Source organism: Raphanus sativus, chromosome 1 (genome assembly GCF_000801105.2).
Source record: "Raphanus sativus cultivar WK10039 chromosome 1, ASM80110v3, whole genome shotgun sequence".
In the NCBI taxonomy this organism is placed as follows: domain Eukaryota; kingdom Viridiplantae; phylum Streptophyta; class Magnoliopsida; order Brassicales; family Brassicaceae; genus Raphanus; species Raphanus sativus.
In genome coordinates, this window is record NC_079511.1 from 24,577,323 (window position 1) to 24,604,762 (window position 27,440).

At 37.0% G+C, this 27,440-nt stretch overlaps 4 protein-coding genes and 5 non-coding genes across 13 annotated transcripts; 6 read left to right on the forward strand and 3 right to left on the reverse strand.

Annotated features, from left to right (window-relative positions):
• Window positions 1-204: 204 nt before the first annotated feature.
• LOC108811826 (uncharacterized) lies at window positions 205-2,304 on the forward strand. The gene is made up of 9 exons (XM_018583929.2): window positions 205-459; window positions 571-647; window positions 747-975; window positions 1,059-1,213; window positions 1,319-1,364; window positions 1,432-1,523; window positions 1,602-1,698; window positions 1,778-1,834; window positions 1,915-2,304. The coding sequence occupies exons 1-9, from the start codon at window positions 322-324 to the stop codon at window positions 1,981-1,983; spliced, it is 960 nt and encodes a 319-aa protein (XP_018439431.1). The 5' UTR covers window positions 205-321; the 3' UTR covers window positions 1,984-2,304.
• On the reverse strand, window positions 2,219-7,868 carry LOC108811813 (tRNase Z TRZ3, mitochondrial). Of its 4 annotated transcripts, none has more exons than XM_056988642.1 (11): window positions 7,587-7,868; window positions 7,421-7,510; window positions 5,456-5,500; window positions 5,329-5,383; window positions 5,209-5,252; window positions 4,680-5,039; window positions 4,342-4,592; window positions 4,101-4,248; window positions 3,961-4,005; window positions 2,932-3,861; window positions 2,219-2,863 (listed from the first exon to the last, which is right to left on the reverse strand). In XM_056988642.1, exons 1-11 carry the CDS (start codon window positions 7,842-7,844, stop codon window positions 2,540-2,542), a joined length of 2,550 nt encoding a protein of 849 aa, XP_056844622.1. In that variant the 5' UTR covers window positions 7,845-7,868; the 3' UTR covers window positions 2,219-2,539. The 4 variants fall into 4 exon arrangements, with proteins under 4 accessions (XP_056844622.1, XP_056844626.1, XP_018439412.2 ...); XM_056988646.1 differs by having other exon boundaries at window positions 7,421-7,514; window positions 7,587-7,867; XM_018583910.2 differs by lacking the exons at window positions 7,421-7,510; window positions 7,587-7,868 and adding exons at window positions 5,585-5,674; window positions 5,751-6,144.
• On the forward strand, window positions 6,127-6,199 carry TRNAN-GUU (transfer RNA asparagine (anticodon GUU)). Its single transcript has one exon. It is a non-coding gene; the product is annotated as a tRNA-Asn (tRNA).
• A 93-nt stretch (window positions 7,869-7,961) lies between the features above and the next one.
• Window positions 7,962-8,034, forward strand: TRNAN-GUU (transfer RNA asparagine (anticodon GUU)). Its single transcript has one exon. It is a non-coding gene; the product is annotated as a tRNA-Asn (tRNA).
• A 69-nt stretch (window positions 8,035-8,103) lies between these two features.
• Window positions 8,104-8,176, forward strand: TRNAN-GUU (transfer RNA asparagine (anticodon GUU)). The gene has a single exon. It is a non-coding gene; the product is annotated as a tRNA-Asn (tRNA).
• Window positions 8,177-12,426: 4,250 nt separating this feature from the next.
• Window positions 12,427-13,935, reverse strand: LOC108853687 (aquaporin TIP2-1). The gene is given in 3 exon segments (XM_018627107.2): window positions 12,427-12,999; window positions 13,199-13,449; window positions 13,616-13,935. Coding segments are annotated over 3 exon segments (762 nt in total). The 5' UTR covers window positions 13,740-13,935; the 3' UTR covers window positions 12,427-12,612.
• A 1,278-nt stretch (window positions 13,936-15,213) lies between these two features.
• Window positions 15,214-17,611, forward strand: LOC108855918 (uncharacterized). Of its 2 annotated transcripts, XR_008938300.1 has the most exons (7): window positions 15,214-15,661; window positions 15,795-15,867; window positions 16,057-16,364; window positions 16,463-16,572; window positions 16,638-16,771; window positions 16,863-17,029; window positions 17,103-17,611. It is a non-coding gene; the product is annotated as an uncharacterized LOC108855918 (transcript). The 2 variants fall into 2 exon arrangements; XR_001950144.2 differs by lacking the exon at window positions 17,103-17,611 and having other exon boundaries at window positions 16,863-17,091.
• A 6,244-nt stretch (window positions 17,612-23,855) lies between these two features.
• LOC130497755 (uncharacterized) lies at window positions 23,856-25,103 on the reverse strand. Its single transcript, XM_056990873.1, has one exon. It carries the CDS (start codon window positions 25,101-25,103, stop codon window positions 23,856-23,858), a length of 1,248 nt encoding a protein of 415 aa, XP_056846853.1.
• A 267-nt stretch (window positions 25,104-25,370) lies between these two features.
• Window positions 25,371-25,477, forward strand: LOC130497901 (small nucleolar RNA R71). The gene has a single exon (XR_008936934.1). It is a non-coding gene; the product is annotated as a small nucleolar RNA R71 (small nucleolar RNA).
• Window positions 25,478-27,440: the final 1,963 nt, after the last annotated feature.

Genomic DNA, 27,440 nt, shown 5'->3' on the forward strand with positions numbered 1-27,440 from the left:
GGAACGAAATTGAATATAATTGGTTGGAGAGATTAGTGGAATTAATCTTTCTTTTTTCGACATTAGTGGAATCAATCTAACGGCAGTTAACTCTCGATTAAAAATATTAATAATTTAATTAGTTTATCCAAAAAAAATTAATGAAAAGACAAGTGTCAACAATGAAGAGATTCATATTCATATATAGAAATTAAGAACCCCAACACAAATGTGTGAAAGCTTTGCAAAAAGAAAAAAAAAAAATCAAAAACAGAATTTTCATTTAAAAGGTTTTTCTCGTTCTTCAGCGAGAGAGATTAAAAGCTTTCATTCTTTCTCTATATGGAAGAATCTCACGGCATCAATGGCGTCGATGATTCATATCGTCATCTCCCTATTCTCTACTTGACTTTTCTATCGATCTGGTCTCTCTCCGCTTGTTCTTGGACCGTTAACACTTTCAAGAACCGCAATTTTCAGGTCCATTATCATCTCTACCTTTTCTTGATTTCAAGATTGAAGAAACACAGTTTGGTTTGGTTTGGTTTGGTTTTGATTATTATTATGTGTTCTGTCTTTGTTTTAGAACAGACAAATAGTTTACAATGGATTCTTGCTTCAGTTCCTCTGATCAAAGCATTACAGCTAACTCTATCTTTCCTCTTTTGGTAAGTCCCTCTCTCTTTAAGCAGTTATTGTTTACCATTAATTTGAGAAACTTTATATTAATTGGTTGAACTGTTTTTTTTTCTATTGGGTGGGGGCAGGCATTCATGTTTTCATCACCAAATATGCTCTCTCTGGATGTCTTTTGGTGTATATGTGACTGGTGTTCTGTTTCAGACGGCTTCATTTGTGTCTTTTTTACTTATCTCTCACGGTTATTGCATCACATGTGAAAGGCTCTCGTTGACGGAACGTAGAACCACAGCTTCACTTGGTTGTGTCTTTTACTTGACTCTCGTCGGATACAGAGCTTCTGTTCCTTATTTCGCAGTGAGTTTTTTTTTTTAACCCTTGTCACTGTTTTACTTACTTACTTACCAGATGAACCAATCTTTTTTTCTCTGTTTCTCCAGGTGCTTCTGATACTTAACTACATGATCTCATTCTATGTCATTTTCCACCATATATCACAAAACTTATCTGTGTTACGAGAACAGCTGAGTTTCATTGAGGATGAGAATGTTCAAGCTATGCATGATGCTGTATATGCTAAATACATCATGTTCAAGTAAGTTCTTCTGTTGCTTAGTACACTTGTTTTTTTTTTGTGTGGTAGATTGAAGTAGATGAACCGCTAACTAAGAGTTTCATTCAACTTTGTGTGTGTGTTCAGAAAGTTCCAAGGAGCTATGCAGATAGTAGCAATGGCAGAAACTGTGGTATGAGCATGTTTTGGATATGCTGCTTCATTGTTTTATACTCACACTCAAGCTTGTGTTTTGGCAGATCTATATGAACATGGATAACTCCTCGCAGAACTATTGGCTCAGGCTACTGATTCGAGAGTGGGCTCAGTTTTGCATTTTTCTCTATATTGGGTAAGTTATAATCTCAGTGCATTTCTCTGTTCTTGGTTTGGTCAAGAAGGACTAAAACAATGGGTCCAAACTTGGCAGCTGGACTTTCAGGTCTCAGGACATGGCACCACGGTTCTCGGTCATGCCTACGCTAAAACCCAAAGATCATACAATCATTCCTCCAATTTACAGCATGGTAAGTGTCACAGATCTCTAAACTTTTTTGGATTAGATAAAACCTCAAAAGCTAATATTTGCTTTTGCTGAATATACAGGAAATGGATGCAAAAACATTTAAAGAATTCAGAAGTCATGAATGGAACATTGGAGTGGTAAGTCACTACACAGCCTGTGACTCTTGTCCCCATTTGAATCATCATCAAGCTTGAGCTTTATGTGTCTGTGTTTGCAGCCAATGCCGCATTCAAACTATGAAAGGCACAAAGATTCAGTTCTAGTGATAATACAGCATCCACGATAGCATTCAGACACAGAGCCACATATACAGTGTTGCCTCTCTCTTTTATCTTCCTAGAAAGGGCAAAAGTTCACACACACGGACATAGAAACAAAGTTTCTTCTTCCTCAGCAACTAGCAACTGCATTGTTCTATCCTCACAACCTTCTCTGCCTACATCAACTACATCTCTCTCTCTCTTTTATATCTTATAGTTTTGTTTCTTGGTTTTCTCTCTTTTGGGTATTATATAGAGAAATAAAGGTATACTTTCTTGTATAGATGCAAAAGTTAACTAGTAGAGTTACAACATTTCTAATGAGAATGTTAACATAGTTTCCTACATTCTCTTGTTTCAAAATCCCAATTCAAACAAGATTCATAGTGAATTATTTTGTTATACTAAATGCAAGTAAAGTAAAAAACTATAACACAAAACATTTTCAAAACTTGTGTACATCTTGCTTTTCTTCCAAGACCAAGACAACAACAATGTTTTAATCCTACAAAACTCAAACAATTGAACAAACTAACAAGAAGTAAAGAGAGTTAACCTATTGCACTCTTTGATGAATAATTATCACAAAGCGTTTTCCTTTAGCTCATCCACGGCGACATCATCACCATCCTCCTCAATCATCTCATCTTTAAACAGCGTCTTGAAATATGGTAAAACCTCAGGAAGCACTTGCAGATCCGCCACGTTTATGCTCATCAAATCAAAGGCGATGCAAGTGTTATGCATATGTGACTCGTCAATCACAGGAATCTTTGGATATCTCTGGCTAAAATGCGTCAGAACAATCCTATACACACCTGCAGATGATCCCATATCTATTGCTTCTTTGGTCGTGCTGTGATTCTTTGCCAACGCTTCATCTATCAAATCATCTTCAAACGTTGCCTGTAAGAAGAATGACAAGAACGTTAAAAATATGTAAAGAAACATCAAAGTTCAAATAACTTTTTTACCTCGTGTATAAGAACTGTTGCATCTTGTGATGCTTCCACAATCTCAGGACAAGGTCTTGTGTCGCCTGAGTAAACCATCTTCCATCCAGGGATACGTTTTCCAACGCTGTTCAATCTCTCCGCTGCTTTTACAACGACACCAAAGGCTTGAGGGCAATGAACAACAGGGAAACTAATCAAATCCTCCACACCGACTTCTCCAAGAACCTTCTTCAGATTCTTTAAACATGGCAGATCCGTCATAGGAGTTTTGAAGACACTCTGCATAGGACTCCCTTTACTAAACAAAGAACTCTCTGCATTGCTGCTGCCTTCTAAAGAAGCCCAAGAAGTCTTTGTGGTGCTTCTACAATCAAGAAACTCCATATCCAACTCCTCCAGTCTTTGATACGCATCAAGAAAGTGTTTAAGCGACCTCGGTCCAACCACAATAGCAGGCTCATGAGTCACTCCTTTCAGAAGCTTGCATCTGAGAGCTAAGATTCTCGCAAGACCGGCGTGATGGTCAGCGTGGATGTGAGAGATCCATATGCATCTCAGTTTTCTAACAGCCTCATCAGCTCCATCTAGACCGTATCTTCTTTTGAGCTGCCCCAAGGTTCCTTCCCCACAGTCTAGGAGAAGACTACCTTTAGAGAATAGGTCAATGTAAATGGCACTGACGTTTCGGTATTTTGAAGGCTGAGAAGAGCCAGTGCCTAGAAGAACAATCTCCATGTCGTCTCGCCTAATGTTTTCAAGACAGCTTGGAACAACAGTGTTGCTCTCTGTCATGTCGTTTGGTCTATTCCACAACTGCTTGATTTCTTCGGTTTTTTCTTCAATCTCAGGAATTTCTGAAAGCAGCTCATCTAGTACTTGTGAGGATGTCAGTTCAGGAGGGATGCAAGATCTATCCATCCCAAGATGAGCATAAGGACGCAAAGTGAACTGCCCACAATAAAAGAAAAAAAATTCAACAGTGTTGGTCTATAAAGAGACTTCCAACTTCTAAGATTTTGAAGCTAAAGTGTCCGAGAGTGTTGATACCTTGAGGAGATTTTCAGCAGATATACTTTTACCAAGATTTGAATCCTGTTACAACATGAATAGACAACATCAAATCCTAGTACACATCAAACTTATTTCAACATTGCATAAAAAAATGTATGAGAGAAGTATTGAGCAACCTGGTCTGAAAGGGTGGAATCAAGTATTGAGTTATTAACATGTTGAGGAGGCCAAAAGCCAGGAGCAGGAAAGAACTGTGGGCATAAGTAGTTAAGTCTTGCAGCGATTCTTGAACTTGCTTTCAGAATTGGAAACTCCATGTTCTTCCTGAACACACCAAACCAAATACATGAGCTCTAACCAAGCAAATTAACTAAACAGTTTCTGATGAGAAACAAAGAAGAGGAGCGAGTTAGGAACCTTTGGTGTCCAGCAAGAATGTGCTGAGCCGAGTGAAACCTCTCCATCCAGCTTTGATAAGTAGGACTACTAGTTACCGAAGATGGACTTAGATGTATAAGACAGTTCACCAACTTCCCTCCATCGCCAGAACAGTATCTCTCCAAGGACTTAGCTGATAAGAGTTGTGCAACGTGTGACTCAGTTGGACAGTCCACAAGGAGAACAATGGGACCAGGAACTGAAGGTCCCATCACATCACTCGGATAAACCTTAAAGATCAAAGCATGAACATAGTATTATATTATAACTCTACTGAAGACAAAAAAAATACTAATTGAATCAAACCAATAACATACCGTAATATCCTTTTCGTCTGATCTCACTGACTCTCCGCACTGAAGTTTACTATATTTTGGACCAGGCCTTACACCAAAGACTTTCTTGGCCTTCTCCAAGTCAAACTTGCCCATTATCTCAGCTAACTCACACACATATACAACTGAGATCTCACCGGATTTGCTACAAGATTCTTCAGAGCGAGGTGGTTCTAAGGTAATGGCGGATATTTTCACGACTTCATCATCCACGAGAACAGTAGGAAGATCAGGTGTACTAGAGGGACCAAAACTCCGTGTGTGAACCATAGCCGCACGTGGAATAAAACACTTCATTGCATCAACAAGTAACTTCAGATCTGAAGGACCCCATACATTCACCTAATGTAACAATAACAATGAGAAATTTCAGCAACATCATACGCAAAGAATCACACACAAGCAGTGTTAAAGACACCTGCCTAATCAATAATCCCCTAAAAATGACCTAGTTACCGCGCCTAGTGGTTTTTTTTTAACATTGCAAACAAGACTTGAGAAGAATACTCACCGAAAGGCCTTCTTCACCGATACCAGCAAGTGTTAGTAAAAGACCTATTGAAATTCAAAACAAGAGATATTTCAAGATCTAATACCATAAAAAGCTCAAGCAACTTAAGCAAGAACAAACCTGGAAGTCCACCAGCAGTCTCTGAGCAGACACGAGACAAAAACACATGATCTATCTGTAAAAATCCAAACTCATCTCATTACAACACACAAACAGAGAGAAACAGAGGAGTCTAACGGACTCTTACCTTTGATAGTTTGATCTTATGTTCTGTACAGAAACGTTGCAAGCCCTGAATATATAACAATGAAACTAAACAAGTAAGAGATCAAGAACCATTACAGAACCAAAACATCTGTGGAAAACATAGACTTACCTCTCCAGCATTAAATATGAATCTTTGTTTATCAAAGAAGAGTAGAACAGAAGAGGATGTATCTTGCGTATCCATTCCAGTTCCAAGGACCTAACTTTGTATATATATAAAAAAAAGGATTAATTTTTAAAATTTACACAATTTATTTTTTTACTGTAATGTTAACCTGTGCGTAAGCAGTAGTGTTGGGATTAAGCTTGCGTGTTTTTCGCTCGAGATTCTTCTTGGCCTTGCCTGTTTCGTCAAACCCATCAGCTCTTCTCTTGTTGAACTCGAAAGGAGAAGACTTTGAAGAACCGTTCTTCTTCATTGGAGACGAAGCAGAGGAGAAGGGTCTGAGTCTGAGAGGGAGAAGGAAAGGAGACGACTTTAGAGGACGAGAGAGGAGGAGGAGGGGGAGAAGTCGTAGGCTTCTGTTTAATATCATCTCTGAAGAAGAACTTGAGAGTTCTTCTCTACTCCGCAAATAGGGTTTAGGCGGCCAAGTCAAAAGAGTTAATACTTAGGATTTATATAGATATTAATATGAAGTAAGTCAACAAGCTCTAGTAGCTCAGTGGCTAGAGCGTGTGGCTGTTAACCACAAGGTCGGAGGTTCGATACCTCCCTGGAGCGTTTTTTTTCGTTCTTTCCCATATTTCATGCTTTTTTTTTTCTTTCCCAAATTTAATGCTGCATAAATATTCAGGTCATCCGTACAATATTACATGCCCAATTTTTCTTGATGCATTTTGCAAAAAGAAGCATCCACTGGTTTTTGGTTCATATATAAATGGCAAAAAAATACTAGTAGTATGTTTTTTATTCTTCCCAAAATTGCATGCTGCATATATATTCAGGTCATCCGTTAACATTATCGGTCCAATACTATCATTATATGAACCAACTAATCCGCGCCTTACGCTGAGTAAACTTTTTTTTTTTTAAATATGTTATATCTAAATATTATAAATAATATATATTTTGTTATCAATAACTTTTTTACATTTAATTAGAGATGACATGCGGATAGGTATCATTTGGTTTAGTTAGGTTCAGTTTGGATCTTTGCAAATTTGGTTCGATTTTTATATGTTCGGTTTGGGCTTAGATTCAGATAACCCATTTAATTTTTTAAAAACTTAAAGTTCATATATACTTTAAATTTCTCAAAACACAAAAATAAAAATAATATGTTACATATAAATATGAATAATGTATACCAAAATACTTAAACTTAACATAAAAATTGGTTTAACTTATATTTGGATAGAAAATGAATAGATATTTTCAGTATTTTTGGTATTTTGAGTAATGTTTAGTTATTTTAAATATATAATTTTTACTATTTTTATATATTTCTAAGTATTTTGGATAATTTAAAAGCATCTTAAGTATTTTGTATATTTCTTTTAGATATTAAATTTTTTTTAAAATAATATATTTAAGTATATAAATCTAGTTCGAATATACTCGGATACCATAAGTATTTTGATCCTGATCGGGTTCGGTTCCAGTTTTTTAGATACCAAAATTTTAAACATGTTTAGATATCTAACCAGTTTAATTAAAGTTCTGTACTATTTTCTGGATTAGATTTGGTTCAGATATTTGGATTCGGATTTTTTCCCAACCATATAGTTTTTATCGTAACCAAATTTCAAACGAAAGTGACGATTACAACAACACACAGAGAGAAACAGAGGAGTCTTAGTGAAACTTTTACCTTTGATAGTTTGATCTTATGTTCTGTGTACAGAAACGTTGCAAGCCCTGAATATATAACAATAAAACTAAACAAGTAAGAGAGCAAGAATCATAACAGAACAAAACATCTGTGAAACAGAGTAGTCTTACCTCTCCAGCATTAAAGATGAATCTTTGTTTATCAAAGAAGAGTAGAACAGAGGAGGATGTATCTTGCGTATCCATTCCCGTTCCAAGGACCTAACTTTGTATATCAACAAAAAAAAGGATTAATTTTTAAAATTTACACAATTTATTTTTTCACTGTAATGTTAACCTGTGCGTAAGCAGTAGTGTTGGGATTAAGCTTGCGTGTTTTTCGTTCGAGGTTCTTCTTGGCCTTGCCTGTTTCGTCAAACCCATCAGCTCTTCTCTTGTTGAACTCGAAAGGAGAAGACTTTGAAGAACCGTTCTTCTTCATTGGTGACGAAGCAGAAGAGAAGGGTCTGAGTCTGAGAGGGAGACGGAAAGGAGACGACTTTAGAGGACGAGAGAGGAGGAGGGGGATAAGTCGTAGGCTTCTGTTTAATATCATCTCTCTGAAGAAGAACTTGAGAGTTCTTCTCTACTCCGCAAATAGGGTTTAGGCGGCCAAGTCAAAAGAGTTAATACTTAGGATTTATATAGTTATTAATATGAAATATGTCAATAAGCTCTGGTAGCTCAGTCGCTAGAGCGTGTGGCTGTTAACCACAAGGTCGGAGGTTCGATACCTTCCTGGAGCGTTTTATTTTTATTTCTTTCCCAAATTGCATGATGTTTATATTTGTTTTTAAATAAAGATTAGTCAACAAGCTCTAGTAGCTCAGTGGTTAGAGCGTGTGGCTGTTAACCATAAGGTCGGAGGTTCGATACCTCCCTGTAGCGTTATTTTTGATTCTTTCCCAAATTTCATGCTTTTTTTAATTCTTTCCCAAATTTAATGCTGCATAAATATTCAGGTCATCCGTACAACATTACCAGCCCAGATTTTGATGATGAATTTTGCAAAAAAAAAAAGCATCCACTGGTTGTTGGTTCATATATAAATGGCAAAAATAATACTAGTAGTATGTTTTTTATTCTTTCCAAAATTTCATGCTGCATATATATTCAGGTTATCCGTTAACGTTACCGGTCCAATACTATTATTATATGAACCAATAACCAGTGTATGTGTTTTGTTGCAGAATGCATCATCAACTGACGTGTGCCATATAACTAGATACCTTTCAGGTTGTTGTAGTGCTACATTAGATTCAGTTGTGGTTGTTTGGTATACACGATCAACAAGAGAAATCATGCGAACAAGAAGAAGTTATGTTTTGATTTAGGAATGGTTCAGGTATATTCGTGTTTTGAATTTTTGGGATACGCGAAACTAAGTCACAATTATCCTGATCACTTTACACGGATATGAGCTTATGCTTTAGAGTCCATTTGAATACCCGGAGAGAATGTCTGTAGACTGTACCTTTGGAGATTATTATGGGTTTCTCCATGGGCGTCAGATATCCCAAGTTAATCCAAAAAAAAATTGATTCGGTTTGGTTGGAATTTTTGTGGGTTTAGTTCAGATATCCATTTAAATAGTGTAAACAATTTTTTTTTAAAATCCAAATATACTTTAAAGTCCCAAAATTCAAAAATAATGCATAACATATAAATCTGAATAGTGTTGTATGCTAAATATCTAAATTAACATAAAATTAGTTTATGTTGAGTATTTGGATAGAAAACCAGATGTTTTGGTGTTTCAAACATTTTTGGATGTTTTATGTATTATAGAAAATTTTGTATATTTTTGCGTATTTTAGTTTTTAATATATTTACGTATATGATTCATATAGTTTTAAATATCTAAATTATTTTGGTTCGTGCCAGGTTCAGATTTAGTTCTAAAATGTCAAAATTTTGGATCTGTTTATATATCATATTCGGTTCTAATTTTTTGAGTATAATTCGGTTCGGTTATTTGGGTCCTGATATTATGTCCATGGTCATTGTGCAATGCTGAGGTATATTAGCTATTTGCTTCTGTTGAAGGTCGGTGGTTCAAACCCTCCCTAGCTAGAGCTTTTTCATTCTTCCCAAATTTTTATGTTGGACAGACACATTGTGAATCCAAAACGTCTTTTCACTAGGTGCAAATACTATTGTTGGTATGACCTTTTAAAGTACAATAGAAATTGTTAAGAAATATACAAAATTTGGAAATTGTTGTGGGTCATATATATTCAACACATCGGTACCAAACATTATCGGTCTAAACTATATGTTTGCCATATATGAACCGATAATACCAGTTTATGTAGCCGTACGATATAATGATTCTTCTTTTAAAACTGTTTAACATCAATAATCCAATGAAGTTTGTCACTTCAACACCAATCATTCCTAATGTTTGATTGAATACCTTTCTATTCAAATTAACAAGAGTAAAACTGATTTTTCGTATATAATCATCTATTCTATTAAAACTGAAGTACATTTTGTACTTGACCCAGACTTTTTCTAAATAATTACGATTGAATGCCACTGTCTTAAACACATCGTTTTTGAAGTTACTAAACCATATCATTAAATCATTATTAAACCATCTAATTAAATTTGATACCGATAGATACACTCGGATCTATTAAAATTTGATACTGATAGATACAACCGGTGTTCAAAAACTCCGCTAAGACACCTGATTAAGATTAAGCGCCGGCGAGACACTCGACATGGCTAAACCGTGGTGATTTTGCCACGAATCGGAAGTAGCAATTTTTTGAGTTTCGAGTGTTTAAATCAGATGTTTGATAACTAATCTATGTACTTGGGATATAAATAAGACGAAATCACTCAACAATTTGCATATTTATAGTTGGTGGCCGCCATGAAAATGGTTTGCACAGTCGCAAACCCCTAAAGAAAGATTGGGGATGATGATCAATAAATTACCATTATGCCATTCAATAAATGAAAAGTAAAAAAAAAAACCAAAGTATTTTACAGACAGGTCGAACCAAAAAACTGCAGAGTAAAACCAGCATCTCTTACCACTTGACCCTAAGATTTTAATGATATACTTTTTTTTTTTTCCGTCAAGAATTTATATTAGAAATGCAATGGGCCGAACCCAAAAATACACAGCCTAAGCCCACCTATTATAAGGGCACATGCCCATAAAAAGGCCACAAACCAGCCAACTAAATGGGCCTACGCCCCAACCCAAAAAAAACCGACGACTTCAGGCAGAACCACGCTCCAGTCCGCCTCGAGAAGACCAATCTCTTCTGCGATACGCCGTCGTCACCACAAACACCACCTCTCGTTACGTCGGAGCTCAGAATCCCGCAGAGCCTCCGACTCAACCATCCTTTCTCTACTACGCTTTGCTTCTGCTTCAGAGAGATTCCTCGATCTAATCGAGATCTCATCTGATTAAGAAAACCGTACACCAAACTGAGCTTCTCCGCCATGTCTTCACGCCAGCGGTTGCCATCGATACCTCGAGGCTACCTCCGACTTTGAACCACGTCAAACACTGGACATGCGAAACGATAACCACAAACTTTCTTCCTTTGACCCTCGTCACCGATGCCGGAAAGCTTCATCGTCAACCGAGAAACCAACCGCCGTGACCCAAACACCAACTTACCCGGCACACCACCGATCAAGACACCAAAAAAACTGGTAGCTTTAACCCAAAAGACCTCGGGTTCTTAAACGGCAGTTCGGAACTTTGTGAGCTTCCACCCTCCGTGAACAAAGCCGGCGAAGGCGGAGACGATAGAGACTCCCCTTCCCGGAAACCGAAGACGGCGACGGTGGAGCTGCGCAAGCCTCCACCTCCCGCAACAACCCGACGCCGACGGATCTAGGTAAGCCTCCGTCCCCCGGGACACAACCGCTGAGCTTGCAAAGACGCTCCCTCTCCACCGAGACCCTTCAACCTGGCGCGTCGTAACTCCAAGAGCCGATCCACCGACAAGGGTAGAAGCGGAGCCAGAGATCGGACAAGGCGCACGATGACCGGACGGCGAAGGAGGAGCACATACGGATCTTAACAACTGAAAAGAAAGAGAACCGGCGGTGGCACGGACGCACACGCGCCGGCCAAACCGCCGGTCCTAAAGTAGATCTAGAATTTCTCTCTCTTCTCTCTCTTCACTCTCTCAGGGAGATTCCGAATTGTTTTAATGATATACTTTTACTGGTGGTCTGGATTTTTGCTTTTTTTTTAGATAAATAAAAAGTCTTCATCATTAAACTGATCTGTTTGTTCCCAGAAAAAAAAACAGAATCTTAATGGGCTTTTTATTAGTCATATATTATTTTAGCATAAATCAAAATATTTATCAACAGCCCAGATTATAATTGTAATCTCGATTGTTTTTTGTTGGTGATTTGTTCTACCGTTTATAAAATCATTTAAGAATCTATATTATACATTGTTAATAGGAATGTCATATTTTTTTGTATATCGAACTTCCTATCGTGGAACTTAAACTCTTATTTTAAAGGTCTATATATATTGAAGTCCTTATAATACTAATCTAAATTTCGAATTTTGTATATTTTTTGCAGCTACATTTATAGGTTCGGATATGTGAGAGAAAATTAAATATATCTTAGAAAAAATTAAATATTCAGAGATATAATTGGTTACAGCCTAGATTTTATAAAAATTATATTTCTTAAAAAATATAAAACAAAAAATAATTATTCTTAACCCGTGGATAACCGCAAAATTAAATGGGACGGGTGCCGGTACAAATTATTTGTTTGCGGCTTGTGCGGGTCATATTTTTGACCAAAACAAAATTAAAGCCCGCAGATTGACGGGTTCAACCGGCAATCCCCGGCAATCCAGTCCTAACCGAGTGTATACTGAATCAATTTTTTAAATTGCTGTTATTTAATAAAAATATATTTTGATTAAGATTTACACATAAATATGATTACAAAAAATACAAAATATAATCACAAAAAAACACAAATATGGGAATTAAATTAAAACAAATACCCGCCCTTTAAAGGGCGGGTCAGAATCTAGTATCGTTTTAAATAGTTGTGTCAACTGTGTGTATGGCTGGATGCATGCTACGTTAGATTTAGAGGTTAGTTTTTGTTGGTAGATTTGTATTCTATGGACTGACTCGCAAACATCAAATATATTATACAGGTTTACAAGAAAAGAAATATGCAAACAATCACTTGTATTCAAACTCAAACAAGCACCAGATTAACTTTTCTTTAAGAAAACAAGCACAAGATTAAGAAGAAAGAAAACCAAAATAAAAATTGATAAAATATGAATCAGAATCAAGAATCTTTTAAGCAGATATAAGAGGAACACGCTCAGACTCAGTCTCTTGGTTGGACTCAGCGATAAAAGCATTGGAGTAGATAACACCAGCGAGTCCACCACCAACAAGTGGACCGACCCAATAGACCCAATGTCCTGAAAAGTCACCAGCTACTAGAGCTGGTCCAAATGAACGAGCAGGGTTCATGGAACCACCAGAGAACGGTCCAGCTGCGAGGATGTTAGCACCGACGATGAGACCGATAGCAAGTGGTGCGATGGTTCCTAGAGTGCCATTCTTGGGATCAACGGCTGTGGCGTAAACAGTCTAGACCAATGCAAATGTGATTATGATCTCCATCACTACTCCTTCAGTGGACCCTACTCCAGCCGCAACGCTGTGGATTGGAATCGCCTGCGTTATCCATGTTTAAGTGTTTGTTACTATAAAAATCAGTGTTCAAAAAAGCTATTTCTATTTATCTAAAATAACAGGAATATCATTATCTAAGAGGGTGGCGGCCAAGACATTTTCTTTAGAGTTTAGAACATGGATAACAATATTCGAGAAAACAAGTTTTCATAAATGTATCATGTATGGTAATAGAACATACCAAACCACCGGTGACAAATTTGAGAAGGAAGCAAGCAACGGTGGAGCCAAGAAGCTGAGCAGCCCAGTAGAAAACTCCTGTGACGATTTTCAATTTTCCACCAAGAACAAGGCCAAAGGTGACGGCTGGGTTCACATGACCACCGGAGTGGTTTGCTGCGATGGAAACCGCGACAAAGAGAGCAAAACCGTGGCAAACGGCAATCGCAACTAGACCGGGCGCATCAAGAGCCGCATTATTCGTTAGCTTCCCTATATTTCAAAAATATAATTATCACGTCGGTTCGTTAAGTATTGACTCATAGTTATAAAGCAGATCAAATGTTTTGAGGTGTTGAATGTAACACATCAGTTTGGTTGGTTGGTTACAATTATCTATAGGTTCCACATGGGGCAGATTGAGAGATAGAGAACGAACCAAAGGCAATGGCGGAGCCAACACCGGCGAAAACAAAGAGTAGAGTGGAGATGAACTCGGCGAGGTAAGCTTTCAAAGACACCAACTTAAAGGAGTCTTCACAGGAAAAGTCAAGACCGGCCATTGTTGAAGACTTTCGTATGTAAGGTAATGAAGGAGTCTAGTTTGCAAATGGAAGCACAAAAGGACCTTTTGCATTTCCTAGTATATATATAGGAGCATATTGTTAAACATCCACGCCTAGTGATTGATAAAGAAAAACTACTTTTAACAATATAAGCTATAAAGTGAGTTGGACATGAGTTTCTAATGATTGGTTTTTATTGTTTTATTATAGTATTTTATGCTATTGCCTGTTTCACGTAGCTGTTGATAATAACGACATGAGTGATTGAAAATATCATGCGTATAGATATGTGATAATAATACCCATAATTGTTTCTGAAGCTGCAGATTCTGAACATTGAATCCTGAAGTTCTATTTTCAGGTCAACGAACTAGTAAAATTAAGCAAAACAGAACCACTTAAACCGTCGGTTTAAGGCCAGATAGTTCGGTTTGGTGGACCCAAGTATAATTGGAGAGGATAACGTAATGAAGATGTGAATGTTTAGAGAGCAAAGAACGTAGATGGATAAAACATGGACCAAAAATGAGAGGGACAGTGTGAGCTGTGACCCACGTGGAACATATCTGGATCATATAACGACTAATGATCTTCCATGTGATATAATTTGACTCTGTTTATGATTACTGACTTCCCAAATTAACCTAATTAATGCTAAGTTACATTCCCTTCTGACTACTTCTTAGGTTTCAATTTAATTGTCGTTGTAAAATAAAATTATCGTTTCAAAATAAATGTCACTGTAAAATTTTAATGCAAAATTAGTTAACAAGATTCTCCCGTTTAATCTTTTTTATTTGTTGAAATATAGTTAGATTTATAGGTAATTGTGTTTCTATTTGAAATATATAAAATCATATATTTTCATAATCAGTATGCATAAACCTAAAATGATAATTAAAATAAAACGGAAGAAATACGTTCTTGAATTAATTTAGTGACTAAAAGGGTAGCTTTTAAGTGAAACTATTGCAATTAATGCAGCAAATCTTAGATTTTGATAAATCTCATTGTTTATGTTTCCAATAAATTTCATTTTAGTATTTCAGTGTAAATTTTATCAAAATTCATACTCATTCAATGTTTAAGCTGGATTGGAAGATTGAACTTGGAAGATTGAAAGGATTGATGAGAGTACAATTGATTTAAATTATTAGATTAGTTCTTGGATTAATTTAGTGACTAAAGAGGTAGCTTTTAAGTGCAACTATTGCAATTAATGCAGCAAATCTTAGATTTTGATAAATCTCATTGTTTATGTTTCAAATAAAATTCATTTTAGTATTTCAGTGTAAATCTAATCTAACTATATTAAAAGGTGAATAAGATTGATGGAGAAGCTGTCCACATCGACAAAAAAAATCGACCAATAGGAGGTCTGATTTCGACCACGTCAGATATGACTTGAAATATAGTGAACTTTCGTATGGGCTTTATAAAAATTATCAGTTTGGCCCATCCCAGCCCATGTGAAGAATGGACAGAGAAACCTACATTGTTTCATGTTTCCAGTTTTTCTCTCTAGACGTTTCCACTTCATCTTCTCCGATGTAAGATTTTTTTTTATAACCTTCTCAATAAATGATGATCTTTAAACCATTCTCGAATGTTTCTTTCCACCTCTCTATGATCCTTCTCCTATATAAAGCTATATATTTTAACCTAAATCAACCTTAAATCCCAACTCTCCATTGGCACTTTATTCTATACCTAACTGCATGATCTCTACTTCTACTCAACCACCGTCAAATCGAAAATGCAATTCCTCCAGTAAAAGCTCAGTCGCCTTCGAAGCTCCTTCACCGCTGAATCATCATCATCAAGGTTCTTACCATGTGACGTCTCTCACCTTCGTCTACCCGTCGAGAATATATGCAGTAAAAAATCCAGTTCCCGCTGACAGAGAGATCCCGAAGAAGGTTGGTCAATCAATTTTAATCAAACTGATATAAATGATTATGCTAATCTGTTTCCTGTAAACAAAAGATTTATTTGTTGTGTTGGAACCACAAGTGTTTTTCTTTAACCCAGCTATGAATATTTTGTTAACAGATGATATACATACTTAAACTCGGATTTCAAGTGAGGATGGTGGTCTTCTGAAGAAGCTATGCTTTTGTGCGAGGTATAATTCACTTACAAACTTCATCATGTTTGGATAAGATTTAAGATTTTGGTGTTTGGGTTTATATGTGACATTTGAGCTCATGTGTAATTTTGGGGAACAACGAATGTTTGGGAATTGCTCTAATGGTGCTTCAAGTCATGATTGTAGGACCAGTTATTAATGTTTTGTACTTCTCTTTGTTTGTAGAAAGGATAAGGCTGTGAACACCAGGTCTATGAGACTTTGTATGAAGAGAACAAGGAGCTAGCTCCATGTAAGGTCTGATTCTTTTCCCTCCATTCGCTTTAAAGTTGTGATCTAGCGTGTCTGACGTGAAATCTGTGTTTAGTTCTCTCTCTTTCTGATATAGTGCTTGCAGTTCGTTGACATGTTACTCATCGGGTCAATAGTTTTAATCCAGTCACATCAACGTGGATTAATTTGTCACCCAAGAGAAGTCAGTAATGCTGCTTGGAGTTGGAAGTTCATAGTAGATTGTTCTTCCTTCTCTTCTGGTATGTATCTCTTGCAATCCAATTTCTCTAAAGATGTTTGCTTCTCTTATTTTTTTCTTTTGAAACGTGCTTCTTTCTCTGTTTGGAATGTGAAATAGATGACAAAGTTTCCAGCTTTATGTCATTTCATTCAAAAGAAGACCACGATGAGCTACTCAAAGTGTTGTGGGCGTGGACTACATGGTCAAACGGGCTCAAATATTTCAAGGTAAAGACATTGCTACTATCTATATGTTTGGTTATTTGGATGTGACACGATATTGGCTGAAGCAGAGAGGTATAGAAGAAGAGGACGCTAGAGAACAAAGGGAAATGGGGTCTACACCTCCTATTCAAGCCTTTTAAAGCTATGTGAATGATATGGACCCGTTAAGAGTTCATGGAGTTGCAGCTGCTGTCTCACTGTTGTAAGTGTTTGAGATACTAAATACGGGGAAAAAAATGTGAGATGAGTTTTGTGTTGTAACTGAAAGAAGAGTTATTTATTTGTTTTTGCAGGAGCAGCGTCTATCACTGTGCAACGAGGCGAATGATCTATAGAATGCAGCAAGTGAACTACAATGAGATATTCAAAGGGAATATGACGAAAAAGTTGGATGCATACAGCCTGTTGAAGATTTATCCGACCAAAGTGAACCGAGTTTACAGTATACTTGTGAAGAAGGGTACTCCTCAGCATTAAAACATCTAAACGCATGTATATGGCTCTTTACAGTGTATATTTATGCCTTTTTACAGTATCAGTACCTTTATATTGAACTTGAAGCTAGAATATTGTTATCTTACAAGAAGCTCAGTTACAATTCAATTACTTCCCATCAAGGAATGACCCGGTTCATCATGCTGAGAAGTATCCAGCTCCACCTGCAGTCTACTCTGGGAAACATGGGACAGTTATCATATTAAACATGTATTCTCATCATTGCCACCTCTCACCAGGTGCTTACTATCTCCTTGACGAACAGGTGCTTCCGGCAAACATCCACCGTTCCAGTCAACATTATTTTGTTTGCACTGTAACATACTATTGGACTCAGCTGTTCTGTTAAGTTTGAGGCGGAGATTGCACCACAAAACATTACCCAGACAATTCCTTCACCGTCATTATCTCCATGTTTCATGTTTGAGGTTTATCAGTGAATGACTAACTCCTTCTCTTTATATTGTTGGTGGATGGAAAGTGAAACCAGAGAGAAGTGATTCAGGTGTACAGACATGGAAACTTTTCAATTCCAACAAGAATTAGCTCAAAAAAATATAGTATTTGAAAAAATATGTGTCTGTTTCTTCAGATTAATCGGATTTTGAATGTTCAATCTTAGTTTCATTTAGATTCAGTGTTTTTTTCTTAGCTTTGGAAACCTAATTTCGTTTGAACTCATCTTTTCTTTTTTTTTTAAAGTACAATTTTTATCTACCTTGAAAAAGTCATACTAGGTTCATTTTATTAATTACATATATTTGATTGTTTACATAATCTATTAAATATACAACATTTCTAAAAATCCTTAATAATCATAAAGATATTAATAATAAATCAATTTTAACTGAAAATTTAAAATTTAATTTTAAAAAATGTTGAGAAATTTTTTTAACAAAATATTGCTAACTTTTTAATGATTTAATGTTTTGATTTTAAATAAAATTTTATTAGAGAAGAAAAATAAAAAAATATTATACTTTTATAAATTTTATAACTATAATCTATATTATATTAAATTATATATTTAAAAAATTAAAAGCGACACGCACATATGTGCGGATCAAAGTCTAATAACAAATTATAATAATAATTATTCATTTATTGGACAACGTTTAAAAATTGTATGAAAAAGGAATATAAATATTATTACAATGTTGTTGTATAAAATCTTTTTCAGAAAATTTATCCAGTTGTTTGTAAAAATACTAATATGTATTTATCTCAAACATATATCAATTTCAAACATCAAAATGACAAACTCGAATTTAAAATTTAAAATTTACGTTTTAATGTAATTAAAATTAGGATTAAAATGTCTTACCAGTTATACATAATATAAAAGGTAATTTTCAAAAAAATAAATAAATAATAAATAGGGTATTTATCAAATTATCTCTTTCTATGTTTATTTTGATTTTAAATTAAAATCCATATTGGATTTTATCGGCTTTTGACCAGAGAAATACCTAGATATATGCAAAGTTGTAGTAAATTTAAAAGTAAAATGTGGCCGGTGTGTTGGTGTTTATTGTAAAATGACCAATATGTACACCCGACACCCACACAAATATAATAATCAGTTCTTAAAACAATTTAACTTGCAAATGTTTTTCTTTTGTAACAGAGGCAAGTTATGTTGTGAAGAATAAAAGAGATTAACTGATTGGATGCTCCGAAGGTCCTTTCTCAAAAAGAAAAAGAAAACTGATTGGATGATCTGTATACATCACCAACAATAATAAACCAAATTTTTTAAGTTAAAGATTAACAAACCATCGTAGAAAAACATATTAGTTTAAAAGAACAATATTCGTTATCTGTTACTTATTACATGAAGTCCATATTTTTTATTAATCTTATATGTAATTAAAATTAAAAATTTTCAATCAAATAATAAACAATTTGGCTATTAAACTTTCAAATTGTCATGCATATGGTTAAACTTAGATTTTCATGCATATATTTAAATTTAAAGTGTTATGCATATATTTAAACTTATATTTATCTTATAATAACATCAAAATAAACTATGCAGAAACTACAATCAAATTAATAGATCTCTATATCGGTTTTTCTAATATTTACACACCTCAACCTATTCTTATTCCTTTCTATAAAATGTAAAAACATTTACAAACTGGTCAAATTAATATATTTATTATGGACATATTTGAGTTAGGAGATGATTAATTGACCCGTATTTTTTTTTTAAATTACAATCCTTCTGCAACTATTGAGATTCATGTCCATTCATCTAGAGTACTTAACCTTGCCGACTGATTATGATTCTGTGTAAAACCAAATGTTCTTATATTTTAATAATATGGTAAATATTATAATAACGAAAGATATCCTAAAAAATCAGAAAATAATAAATATATTGTAAATATAGTATAATTAGTTATATTTTGTTCTAAATTTTAAACCTAAAAAATTGGATATGTTGCTTACATTAAGCATTCTATATACCTAATTTTATGAGATTTACATAATAATATTAAAATAGTATATATAAATAGATATTATTGTTGATAGGATGCCAAATCATGAATGTATACCCTTGATCAAAATTTCATGTTTTATAGTGACATTTTCCGTGCATCGCATTCCTCAAACAATCAACCAACTTTGAGAAGGGATTTCAAATCTCCCCATCACGATATGTATAAGGAGTATTTGGGACATCATAAATTACCATATTCATAATACCCAGATTTGCACAGGCTTCCTCTGCTACGATGATAACAGGACTTCTCGGGTCCCTATCAAATGAAGTAGTATGTGAGATGTCGAACCAATTCTATGTGATTTCAATGCACTGAGAATACAAATCTATGCTTATTCTAAGTGCAAACAGGTTTTGAATGATGATGTGAACTAGAACTATGCTAAAATGCAATAAAGGAACAAGCTTTCAATCAATCTAGGACAATAGGACTCATGGGGCTAGGCATTTGATTTTAAGTGATTAAGATCCAAGCTAAGGGTGGCAAACTTTAAATCAAATAACTTCCTTAAGTCTAGAACACTGAAATAAGCAAACTCTATGGTCAAGAAGAATGCTCATTTGCTTTAATCAACTAGACATCAAAGGTCTTTGAGCCTAAAAGATCTAAGCAATCATTGGGGATGAGTCTATTAACTATCTAAACTCCCTTAACACAATGGTCTTTGTGTAAGGTAAGTTTAGAGCAAGCTCTAGTTGGTTCAGACATTTCATCAAACACCTTGTGGGTGGGAAATGTCTAGAGCTCTAGAATAAAGAGGCCAACTTTAATCTAGCATTAAGAGAAGTAGACAAGCAATGAAACAAGAGATCTAACACTAAACACCCTTAGATCTTCACTTAATCACCCTAATCACCCTAGCCCATGAATCCAAAAGGTAACTACTCACTAATAGACATGAATAACCCAAAACCCATGGATGATTGAAGGTTAATCATGCTTAGTGGTCAAGATTGATCAATAATCACAAGAGATAAAGATGAAAAGAAGCTCAAGATTAAGTCTTTCACCAAAATAGCTAATGTGATTACAATGAAAACAAGATCTGTCTCAAAATTAGGTCTAAAGGGTATTTATAGAAGTCTAAAAACGAGCTGGGTCAACCCAACAATCCTGGGTCAACCCAATAAAAAAGCAGTCTTTTTCGCCCGTAGCGACCTTGCTTCCCGCTACAGGTAGGTCGCTACAGAACTCTTCAACTCTTCAGGATCTGTAGCGACTTTGCAAGTCGCTATGGTGGTCGTTACGCTCACTCGGGTGGCCTCCTAGCGACGTGATCATGTCGCTACGCAGAGGTCGCTACGGACACTTAGTCATTTCTTGGATTCTGGCTTCTCCCATCATAGCGACTTGGTAAGTCGCTACGCATGTCGCTATGATGGCTCGGGTTGCGTCTTAGCGACCAGGCGAGGTCGCTATGCTGAGGTCGCTACATAGTTGATATGCCTCCAGTAGATTGATCATAACTCCTTCAATACAGATCCAAATGACTTGAAACCACCTCCATTAGAAAGCTAACTCAATTTACTTTGTCTTCCCAAAATTTAAGCTTCAAAAGATATCTTTAAGGCTTTCATCCATGTTCATCTTTCACCCTTTTGACTCAAAACTCCTCAAATGTCTCCAAAGTCACCAACAAGCATCTCCAATATCTGATAGAGACAAATGTAATGCAATGCAACCTAAATGCACTCTAAATGCATGCAAAGGAACAATATAAAGACTAGAATGAAGCTTAAAAACATGTAAATACACAAGATATCAACTCCTCCACACTAGTCCTTTACTTGTCCACAAGTAAACTTTCAAAAAATAACTAATGTAGAAAGGTTTGAAGGTGGGAGCACATAAGCAAAAGAAACACTTAGAGCACTCAACTTGACATCCTAAAGAAACATAGCAAATAGCATGAGCACACTCTCTTATTATACTCTAGTTTCTCTAGGCCTATCAATACTCTTATGCCTCTACACAAGATGCAATACTCATCAACCAACAAGTCTTCTTAACCAGCCCTCACATTGATTCACACACACACACACAAGGTGAATTCTCACAAATGGGCACATGATCTCAATCATTTGGCTAGGTGATCAAATGGTCTAATATGGATGAAAAGGAGGGTTCAATGCATCATTTTAAGGTGGTAATCACTCAAGAATCAATGAGCTTGATCATTATGCAAAATTTATCTAAGACTAGGAGCAATTCATACATACATGGATCCATCCTCATCATTCTACCCATTCCTAAGTGATTACAAATTCTACACTCTTTTCATTCATCTCATACCCCAAAATAACAAACACTCACATCACTCACCCAATGAACAACTCTCTTTTCTTATGACTTAACCACTAAGGACCTCTTATTCACTTTTCTAAGCTCTAACTCTTTTTATTTCCCTTCCCCACTATCTTTTTGAATCTTTCTTTTGCTTTTTATTTTCTTTTCTTTTCTTTTTTTTTCTTTTTTTTCCTTTTTTATAGGGGGAAGGTCTCAAACAATACAAACAAGAGCTTTTTTTTTCTTTCTATTCTAGGTCCTTAGGGCTTTTCTTTCTCATAACACTCTATTGCTCATCTTTCTCACACTCCAAACCCAAGACATTAAACCTTTAAGAAACATACACCCACTCACCATCCTAGAAGCTAGCTCAAATGATGACCCTATGCTAGCAAGAGATGAGAACAAATCCATGTCGCTCCCAATACTCTCAAGATTTTGCACATGACAAACTATCAAAAGAGGCCTCACTCATGCAAATCAATGTAGGCTTCAAAGAATGGTAAGGGTTTTAGGGTAAGGGAGTGCCATTTGGGTTAACAAAGAGTGGTTCAATGGAAAAGATAACCCAAATGTGTATGAGATCCATGATCAAGTATGCAAATGCCCATATGCAAGAGAGATTAAGTTCATTTAACTCAAGATTCAGGTTGGAGCTGGTTTCGAGAACAATGCCGATATCAAGCAAGCAAACATGTTTCAAGAAGAGTTTTCAAGGCACGAAGCATGCAAGGCTTTCAAGAGATGCACAAGCTACTTGATATGCTTAACTAGGATGTCAAATTCAGTGCAAACAAGTGTTCTTTACAAGGCATTATCAACAGCTGCTCCATATGCAAGTGAATGCAATCTATATGATCTAGACTCAATCCTAAGAATGCAAGTGATGCAACTACATGATTCTTTATGCATTTTTCAAAATTTTTTATTTTTATGGTTTTTCTATGCATTTGAATGTACAATGCAATGCATGAGACGCATAATCAACAAAGCAAACATGATCAAATACTTGGTACCTCCCCCACACTTAAATCACACAGTCTCTGTGTGAGTGAGAGAGAAGGAGATACCGAAAATATGATAAAGGTAATGGTATGTACAAAGAAGGGTTGGAGTGATACCTCAAGTGGAGATTGGAGTATGGCGTGGGTTCTAGGGCTTCTGCAAGGAGCTGGCATGATTCACAGCGACTAGAGGAGATGCTACGGATGTCTACCATAAGGCTTGTGTGCTTCACCGCCTTTCTTCTTTCCTCTAGTGCTATACTCAACCTGGAACCTCACCACACTTATTGAAAACATAAAGAAATAAATAAGGAAAGAATATATAAATGGATAAATGGGAATTCCTCCCAAGTGAGCTTGTTTTAAGTCACTAGCTTGACTACCTTTTCTCTTGTACTAGTGAGAAGGAGGATCCTTCCCACCTTCCAGAGTGATGGTGAGGACTTGAGAGAGAAGCTCTTGAAGCTTGATTGGATCATTCTTGGAACTGTGGAGTGATGATGGCCCTTGCACTTGAGAATGGCTTAGACCTTCCCTTGCACTTGATCTTTACTCAATAGCTCCATCCTTGAGCTTCATTGGGTGGAGAGTGAGGGTGTGAGGAGTCTTCTCAAGAGGTGGAGGGTGAGATTCCTTCACAATCTTCTTCTTGCCATGGGAGGCCTTTGTGGCTTCACTCACCTCCTCCTTTTGAGCACTTTCCAAGTGCTCATCACACTTCTCCTTAGGGGACTCTTCACCAAGAACCTCTTTCTCAATACCACTCAGCTCAGCCTTTGTCTTCTCAATGGAGGATGCTCCACAAGTTATTGTGCCACAATACTCAGGTTTCAACTTAGGTGATTGAAGAGGGTAGGAGACAGCTTTGTTCACATTTAGGAGTGTGACTTTGTTGTTGGCAAAGTCTATGCAAGCTCCCACTGTTGTGAGGAATGGAGTGCCAAGGATCAATGGGACTATCTTCCCAGTTGCCATCTCAAAACAGTGAGGTCTATAGGGATGGTGCATGCTCCAAGCTCAAAGGGAAATCCTTGATGATACCAATTGGGGTTGTAGAAGAGGAATCCCCAAATTGGAGCTTAGATGTGTCTTGTAGCATGTGCTCAATCCCTAGACTCTTCATCACCTCAAGTGAGATCACATTCACACTTGCACCAGAATCCACTAGAGCATCATCAAAGTTAAGCTTTCCAAGGGAACAAGGCAAAGTGAACATCCCTTGGTGTCCTAGTTTAGGGAGGGACTTGGGTGGGATTGGTGGATCAAGCTTGAGTGTAGAGATGTCCAGGAGCTCTGCTACTTCAGCTTGGTGGTCTAGAATGTCTTTGATGAGCATCATCTGGACATGAGCAGCTTGCATGTTGTGAATCTCTGGAAGCCTTACTCCAATATCACTCAAGTCTTTTCTGAATTTGGAGACCACCTTCTTTTGAGCTTTGGTGAGGAATCTCTCTGGAAAAGGGAGCTTGTCATAGGGGGATAGCTCAACCTCAGTGTCTTCCTGCTTCACCACATTCAGCCTCTGATCAGATCTTCTCTCAACTGGTTTCTCAGCCTTGTGCTCTCTGCTCTGCTCAACCTTTGCTGCAACTATCCTGTCAGCTTCTTGCACAATCTTGGACTCAGCTGTTGCAACAACCACATGCTCAACCTGTTCAATTTCAGTTCCAAACACCAATCTTTCAATCTCATCTACCTCTCTCTTGTAGTTGGCGACCTGAGAAGTGTCACTAGAGAGGAGAACATTGCAATGTTCTCTTGGGTTTGCCTCTGCTTTCCCTGGTAGAGTTCCCATAGGCTGCTTGGAGGATGAAGGCAAAGAAGCAACCTGGCTCTCTAAAGCTTTGACGTGAGAGGCAAGTTGCATGTACTTGTTGTTGAGGTCAGAATAAGTTCCATCAATCTTGGCATGAACAGCCTTGAACTCATCTCCAATGTCCTTAGCAAATTTCCCTTGAGCTTCTAGGATTTGTTTGAACATAGATTCCGTGGTTGAACTTGGAACTTGAGCTTGAGAAGAGCTTCCTCTAGCTTGAGTAGGCTGGTTGCTTTGATAACCACCTTGTTGGTTGTTGTAGAGGGGCTTTTGCTGGTAGTTGTTTTGGTATTGAAAGTTGGGCTCTTTCCTATACCAAGTTCCATTGTTGTTGATAAAGCACACCTCTTCATGTCCTTCCAAGCCATCAATCTTCTTGATCTCAGCAACCTGCTTTTGTTGCTGTTCCCCAACTGATTTCATCTGATCCAGCTTAGCTTTTTGGCAAGAAGTAGGTCCAGCTTCTCTTCCAAAGACTTGAGCTCTTTCTTGGTCTGCTGATCATCACTTCTGTTGACTCTATCATGATCCTCACTGTATACTGAGTCACTCTTGGCCATGTTCTCTATCAGCTCCTCTGCATCCACCTCGTTTCTGCCCAAGAAGAATCCATTGCTGGCTGTATCAAGTCTGTTTCTACACTGTGGTATAGCTCCCCTGTAGAAGGTACTCAACAAGCTTTCTTTGGAGAAGCCATGGTGTGGGCAATGAGCTTGGTAGCCTTTGAACCTCTCCCATGCTTCACTGAAACTTTCTAAGTTCCTCTGCTGAAACCCAGAGATCTCATTCCTGATCTTAGCTGTCCTGGAGATGGAGAAGAACTTGTCTAGAAAGGCTTCCTTGCACTCATCCCAAGTAGTGATAGAGTCGCTTGGGAGAGACTTCTCCCACTGTCTTGCCTTGTCTCCCAGAGAGAAAGGAAAGAGCCTGAGCTTCAAAGCATCTTCTGACACTCCATTGGTCTTGGACAAACCACAGTAGCTATCAAACTTGTCCAAGTGGTCAAAGGGATCTTCAGTAGCAAGACCATGATACTTGTTGTTCTCAATGGTGTTGAGCAGTCCTGACTTGATCTCAAAGTTGTTGTTCTCTACAGCAGGTGCTCTGATTCCCAACATATGACCATGAATGTGAGGGCGATCATAGGTTCAATAGCGCGAGCTTGGCGCTGGGTGTTGTGGTCGAAGGTTGGCAGCTCCTTGACCATTTTCCTCTTGGGCAGCTTCCAAGGGGATCTCTCTATCTTGATTCGGGTTCTGATGGTGAGCCATATCAAAACCCAATCTGTTGAAATGAGCCTGTTGCTCCTCTTCTCTCCTTCTTCTTGTATTCTCTCTTTCCAAAGCCCGGATGTCTGATACTAGAGGAGTGAGGTTTGTAGTCCCTCTACTTCTCAAGTTCATACACCTGAAATGAAAAAGAAAGAGGAAAAAGCAGAGCCAATATCACAATAATAATAAAATGACTTAGTCTCAAGCAAATGACTAAATCCCAATGTCAAAATCACAATAGAACTTGGCAACGGCGCCAATTTGATAACAGGACTTTCGGGTCCCTATCAAATGAAGTAGTATGTGAGATGTCGAACCAATCCTATGTGATTTCAATGCACTGAGAATACAAATCTATGCTTAATCTAAGTGCAAACAGGTTTTGAATGATGATGTGAACTAGAACTATGCTAAAATGCAATAAAGGAACAAGCTTTCAATCAATCTAGGACAATAGGACTCATGGGGCTAGGCATTTGATTTTAAGTGATTAAGATCCAAACAATGCTTACTTTAAATCAAATAACTTCCTTAAGTCTAGAACACTGAAATAAGCAAGCTCTATGGTCAAGAAGAATGCTCATTTGCTTTAATCAACTAGACATCAAAGGTCTTTGAGCCTAAAAGATCTAAGCAATCATTAAGGATGAGTCTATTAACTATCTAACTCCCTTAACACAATGGTCTTTGTGTAAGGTAAGTTTAGAGCAAGCTCTACTTGGTTCAGACATTTCATCAAACACCTTGTGGGTGGGAAATGTCTAGAGCTCTAGAATAAAGAGGCCAACTTTAATCTAGCATTAAGAGAAGTAGACAAGCAAGGAAACAAGAGATCTAACACTAAACACCCTTAGATCTTCACTTAATCACCCTAATCACCCTAGCCCATGAATCCAAAAGGTAACTACTCACTAATAGACATGAATAACCCAAAACCCATGGATGATTGAAGGTTAATCATGCTTAGTGGTCAAGATTGATCAATAATCACAAGAGATAAAGATGAAAAGAAGCTCAAGATTAAGTCTTTCACCAAAATAGCTAATGTGATTACAATGAAAACAAGATCTCCCTCAAAATTAGGTCTAAAGGGTATTTATAGAAGTCTAAAAACGAGTTGGGTCAACCCAACAATCCTGGGTCAACCCAATAAAAAAGCAGTCTTTTTCGCCCGTAGCGACCTTGCTCCCGCTACAGGTAGGTCGCTACAGAACTCTTCAACTCTTCAGGATCTGTAGCGACTTTGCAAGTCGCTATGTGGTCGCTACGCTCACTCGGGTGGCCTCCTAGCGACTGATCATGTCGCTACGCAGAGGTCGCTACGGACACTTAGTCATTTCTTGGGTTCTGGCTTCTCCCATCATAGTGACTTGGTAAGTCGCTACGCATGTCGCTATGATGGCTCGGGTTGCGTCTTAGCGACCAGGCGAGGTCGCTATGCTGAGGTCGCTACATAGTTGATATGCCTCCAGTAGATTGATCATAACTC

Coding starts and splice junctions, on each gene's coding strand:
- LOC130497755 (XM_056990873.1), bottom strand. CDS start 25,103: ATGAAATCAGTTGGGGAACAGCAACAAAAGCAGGTTGCTGAGATCAAG.
- LOC108811813 (XM_018583910.2), bottom strand. CDS start 6,011: ATGATATTAAACAGAAGCCTACGACTTCTCCCCCTCCTCCTCCTCTCT. Junction 5,675..5,750: donor ACACTACTGCTTACGCACAG/GTTAACATTACA, acceptor ATACAAAGTTAG/GTCCTTGGAACTGGAATGGA. Junction 5,040..5,208: donor TCGGTGAAGAAGGCCTTTCG/GTGAGTATTCTT, acceptor TTGTTACATTAG/GTGAATGTATGGGGTCCTTC.
- LOC108811826 (XM_018583929.2), top strand. CDS start 322: ATGGAAGAATCTCACGGCATCAATGGCGTCGATGATTCATATCGTCAT. Junction 1,214..1,318: donor GCTAAATACATCATGTTCAA/GTAAGTTCTTCT, acceptor GTGTGTGTTCAG/AAAGTTCCAAGGAGCTATGC. Junction 1,835..1,914: donor ATGAATGGAACATTGGAGTG/GTAAGTCACTAC, acceptor CTGTGTTTGCAG/CCAATGCCGCATTCAAACTA.